Source organism: Anarrhichthys ocellatus, unplaced genomic scaffold, assembly GCF_004355925.1.
Source record: "Anarrhichthys ocellatus isolate YVR2014 unplaced genomic scaffold, GSC_Weel_1.0 scaffold88, whole genome shotgun sequence".
NCBI classification, from domain to species: Eukaryota; Metazoa; Chordata; class Actinopteri; order Perciformes; family Anarhichadidae; genus Anarrhichthys; species Anarrhichthys ocellatus.
Window position 1 is genome coordinate 1,006,517 of NW_022280118.1, and position 5,112 is coordinate 1,011,628.

Consider the following 5,112-nt stretch of genomic DNA (forward strand, 5'->3'; position numbering starts at 1 on the left):
TGCTCTACACCCCCTGTTTAGAACACATTGCCTCATTCTCTGTGTGCCTAAAAGCGCTCCGTACCCCGATGCGTATTACGCATGGCACCTGTGGCATCCTGTGGATAAGCCTGTGTGCCCTTTTAGTATCTGGGTTATTTTTGTCGCTCTTTTGACAACAGTGTGTTAATTGCTTATTCGTGTTTTAGTGGTGCATTGTCTAGGGGCGGTCTGGTTCTCTCTGCCCTGCCAGTTGTTGGCCAGGTTTGTCGGGAGGAGGGCGGGTTCTTCCCTGAGGAGGTTAAGTAGCTGCCCGCAGCGGAGCAGAGAGAGCATTCCGCATCGTTCCTCTTCTTCCTCGACTCTCTCGCCACCTCTCTGTCTCTGACTCGCAGGGAAACTCGGACTTTTATACCGTGGCTAAATTTAGGGGGCTTGGCCGGTGCGCAGCGTCCTCATCCTGGACGCGCTTCCTTCCCCTTGCCTCGCATTGGTCCGACTTGTGCTGCGAACAATACTTATAAGAAAAGCTGCTCCCTCCAGACGGCACAGCTTGCACATGAGTGAAGAGAGCAGCAGCTCATCGGACCGCGGAAGAAGCAACGCGCACTGAAGCTTTTTCTTTTATTTTCTGGAGACTCAGCGGACTCTGATTTACTTTAAAACAGTGAAAGTGCATTTTCTCAATATTTAAGGACTTTTAAAACTTTTTTTAAGAACGCATGGAAATGGCCTTAAGTGGGACAATTTTACCATCAATCTCTACATTTGCAGTCCAAAAGGAGAAATGTTGGGAAGATGTAAGTGGCGCATTCTATATATTTACATGTTTATTTAGTCACAGGATTTAATGTATTTTGTTGTGCTGGTGTCAGTCTGTCATATGATAAATCATACACGGTGTTTGATGGTCCTTGGGACGTTTTTAAACATTGGAATTATGCAAAGTTTCCAGGTACTGCAAAGTTAAATGAAAAGTAGTAGTTGGTAGTATTCAGCTCATTCTCTCTGCACTTGTTTGGCTGTTTTTCGAGCTACTTTATTGAGGCGAATGACTGAAGGTGAAGAGGAAGTTATGTTGTCAATTTTGAAACAAACGAATTATTCTCTTTACTCTTTGCTCCAGAGGTGGAAGTGTGACATGAGCGGCGTTGCGCTCAACATGGACAGCAGCTGCCTCGGCAGAAAAGACGAAGAGGACCTGGATAAGTTCTTGGATCTTGAGTTTATTCTCGCTAACACCACCGTGTCCGACAGCGTGCCGACCGCGGGGACTGGGGCAGAGTCCTATCGGCTCCAGGAGTCCGGGTTGTCCGCTTATCACCAGCAGCAAGGACAGCAGCAGCACACCGGAATGCCCCAGCAGCCAGCCAGTTACACCTCTGGTTCAGACATGAACAACCCTCCGCCGCCCTACAACAGCCTGATGGCGGAGCTCCTTCGCTCCGACGTGGATACCAGCTTCCTCCCCGGGAGCGGCCCCAGCATCCACGGGAGATTCCAGATCAGCTCCGCGCCTTTCCCGACCACTCAGGATTTATTCCCCGAGCATCTGAACATTAAAGTGGAGCCCGCCTCCATGGACACGTACGGACCCGCCATGGGTCTGGTGCCTCAGAGTTGCGCCAAAGTCAAGCAAGAGGGCAGCGTCTCCTGCATGATGTCGTACGATCAGCAGCCGCGGCTAGCCAACTCTCCGCAGGCCGCGCTGGGCAGCATGACGCCGCCGCTGAGCCCGGACGACCTGATGAGCTCCGAGTGCCACCAGCCCCAGATGTGCAACTCCGCCTCGCTGACGTTCCCGCAGAGCTTCCACCACGCGCACCACCGCTGCGCGTCCGGGGGATTCCCTCAAGCGCACGCAGGGATGCAGATACCTTTCCCCGTGGCGCACCACCACCACCACCACCACCACCAGTTCACCGGCATGTTTGGGGAGGACGCATCCATGGGCATGCAGCAGCAGCAGCAGCCGGCGGCCGGCCAGCGGGTCCTGCTCACCCCGCCGTCCTCCCCGCTGGATGTGATGGACGCCAAGCCGAAGAGGGGTCGCCGGTCCTGGCCGAGGAAACGGACTGCAACGCACACCTGCACTTTCGCTGGCTGTGGGAAGACCTACACCAAGAGCTCCCACCTGAAGGCGCACCACAGGACGCACACAGGTAAGAGCCGCACGTTGAATGTAGCGGACGGATTTATTTAATATTGATTTGATTTCATATTTCTTTTTTTTTCTTTTTTTTTTTTTACAGCAGCACATACAGAAACATGTGTAGGCAACTATAATAGACGTGCTCACGAATAAAAAACTGTGACGTCACTCACGGCTGTTGTTGTCCACAGGAGAGAAACCGTACCACTGTAGCTGGGAGGGCTGCGGCTGGAAGTTTGCGCGTTCCGATGAGCTCACGCGTCACTTCCGGAAGCACACCGGACACCGGCCGTTCCAGTGTCACCTGTGTGAGCGGGCCTTCTCCCGCTCCGACCACCTCGCCCTGCACATGAAGAGGCACATGTGAGGAAAGCCAAGGACTCCTGTGCACCGCATGGACCCGATTCAAAGAGCTATAATCCTCGATGATGAGCTAGAGACGGATGCTGTATATAGAGGTTCCTATAGGAGTATCTGCTATAGTGATACCACCACAGCATACACTGCCATACAGCACGATGACTAAACTGTAATAACTAGAGGAATATTATAGTGATTTGTATTCCATTGGGGCAAAAGGAGCATATAGATGACATGCTCTGAAATTATATTTTTTGTGAAAAGATTTATTTAAATGTTATTATCTTTGAGAGAAAGGACAAACAAACCACAAGTCAAGGAGGAAAAAACAGCCAGATACGACAGAAACAGATGAATTCTGTTCGAATTTTTTTATTTTCTTTTTTTACTATGTAGCTGGTACTACTTTTTTTTATGGAATGCTGTTTATATAGACGACACATTAAAGGAACATTCCACTGAACATGTCAGGCACATGCCACTGAAGCAACTGGAAGCAGACAATCCTTTTTGAAGAACATTGATATTTTTCTTTCTTTGTACTTTCACCTATAGTGCCTTTTATAACACATTATTACAAATCCTTACGAGTGCCATATTCTCCACTGGCTAAAAAGACAATCAAAGTATGATCCTGTGTGTTATATCGTGAGTGTACGCGTGCGCATGTGAGATGAGCTTTGAGACAATGTTTTATTCTGAAACTGCCGTTCATTCCATTCATTCTTGAATAGGATGTTGAGTCTGTGAGTCTGTCTGTAGGAAGTCTCACAGAAGTGCAATGCCATCTCAGCGCCACCTGATTGACAAAGGGCTACCCAGTCTTTAGAAACAAAAAAAATACAACCCAAAAAGACTTGTTTGTTTGTCTTGAAGAAATGTACTGCCTTGTAAATTGAATTGTTTTTTAATATAATGTAAATAGTTTATTTTAATGTACATATTAAACTAAATGAACATGATTTCTGAGTCCTGAGTGTGATTGTCAAAGATGATATAAAAAAAAACGTGGTTTTGATGTGAATACAGGCTACACAAAGCACAGATTTCCTTGAAAACTGGTTCCCAACCTGAAGTTCTGGGCCCTCTAAAGACAAAACCTATAGGCATCACAAGATGAGTTTTCTTTTCTTTTTCTCTTCTAAACACTATAAATCATCTGAGAAGGGATCATAATGCTGGTTGAACTGTGATGCAATCTAAAGCAGGGTGTGGGGGGGTTGCTAAAGAGTAACAAGCCTAAAACAAAGCTATGTCTACTGTAGGTTGTGTCCAGATCAACTTAAGATTCTTTCCTGTCTGATAGTTTTATTTGAATAATTGTACATGCCTTTGGAAGTAAAATTAACCAGTTATTTAATTATTAATTAATTATATTTTTATTTATTTAATTCTAATTCCAAATATACCAAGACCGTGGGCTAAGTTTTGTGCCTTGTTTATAAAATGATGGTTTAATCCTGAAGGTGACGGTTTAGAGGGTTGGCACCAGGTAAGCCAACCTCAGAAGCTGCTTCCATCCAGGGGCCCCCCGAGACCAATGCTTCCCAGCTGGGACAGAGCGGCTTGCCAGAGCGCTGCGGCAGCCGCCTATAAATACAAACATTACATTAACATAATTACAGGGGCCCGATATAGATGGAGGCAATGCAGGAGAACCGCAATGAGTGGGAGGGATGGAGGGGTGAAAGGAAAAGAGAAAACCCTGTCTCAAATCAACTGAAAAGACCCGACTGGGACAAGTGTTGTCAGGTTGCTCGAAGGGATGAACGCTGGGAATGGAGATGTTATCGTTGCTGCATGCGAAGGAGGATTTTGTATCCTGTATTTATTTGAACAGTCACAGTTCGAGAGATTGAGTTTCACGGTGGCACACTGTCTTGTCTGCTCAGCAGTCTATTAATTCCACAAACACTCTTTATATTCCAAAAAAAAGACATGAAACATGCTGATTCCTGTGAGCCGGCAGAGTTTATTCACCCTCCTAGAAAGCAGGTGTTTGGATGACGAAGATAACATCAGGGCTGTGGGTTGGGTTCGCTGGTGTGTTACATCAGGAGAGCCACAACATGGAAATTATTTCTATGAAAATGACGTCCAGCGGAGCATGACGAGGCAATCGAGGGGGGACGATACAGAGTTTGATCAAAAGCTGACTTTTCAACTCTGCTTCAAATGCGGCCACTCAACAAGTTGATACATAGTTTTTGCTGTCATCTATCGGGCATAATAACAGGGGCATCACACAAACAAAGACAGCATTTAACTGATACAAATCATAGTCAAAATTAGGAAAGATCTGATTATAATAAACTTGAATGATCCCTTAACAGGGAATTGGACCTTTTACAAGTACACCACAGTAACAAACACAAAGATGATGGCTGCTCATGAAACTCTTCCCCCACCTCGCCGTTTCACACTTGCACTGCTGCAGCAGTCGGAGGCCCTGTGTCTATTTTTGGGTTGTGAAAGGCCTCACATCTCAGAGCCATCTCCAGGGTGGCCCCGTGCCAGCCCTGAGAAGGGGACGGAGACACGACCCCTAAAACGACACAAAAATAGACACGGCCCCCCCACTGCAACAGCAATACAAGGGGGAGGGGGCGGAGTTTCATGAG

The 5,112-nt window shown here is 47.0% G+C and overlaps 1 protein-coding gene across 1 annotated transcript; it reads left to right on the forward strand.

The window, feature by feature from the left end:
* Positions 1 to 321: 321 nt before the first annotated feature.
* On the forward strand, positions 322 to 3,453 carry LOC116398727 (Krueppel-like factor 2). The gene is made up of 3 exons (XM_031875291.1): positions 322 to 779; positions 1,106 to 2,141; positions 2,323 to 3,453. The coding sequence occupies exons 1-3, from the start codon at positions 702 to 704 to the stop codon at positions 2,496 to 2,498; spliced, it is 1,290 nt and encodes a 429-aa protein (XP_031731151.1). The 5' UTR covers positions 322 to 701; the 3' UTR covers positions 2,499 to 3,453.
* The last annotated feature ends 1,659 nt before the right edge of the window (positions 3,454 to 5,112 follow it).

Coding starts and splice junctions, on each gene's coding strand:
- LOC116398727 (XM_031875291.1), top strand. CDS start 702: ATGGAAATGGCCTTAAGTGGGACAATTTTACCATCAATCTCTACATTT. Junction 780..1,105: donor AGGAGAAATGTTGGGAAGAT/GTAAGTGGCGCA, acceptor TCTTTGCTCCAG/AGGTGGAAGTGTGACATGAG. Junction 2,142..2,322: donor GCACCACAGGACGCACACAG/GTAAGAGCCGCA, acceptor TGTTGTCCACAG/GAGAGAAACCGTACCACTGT.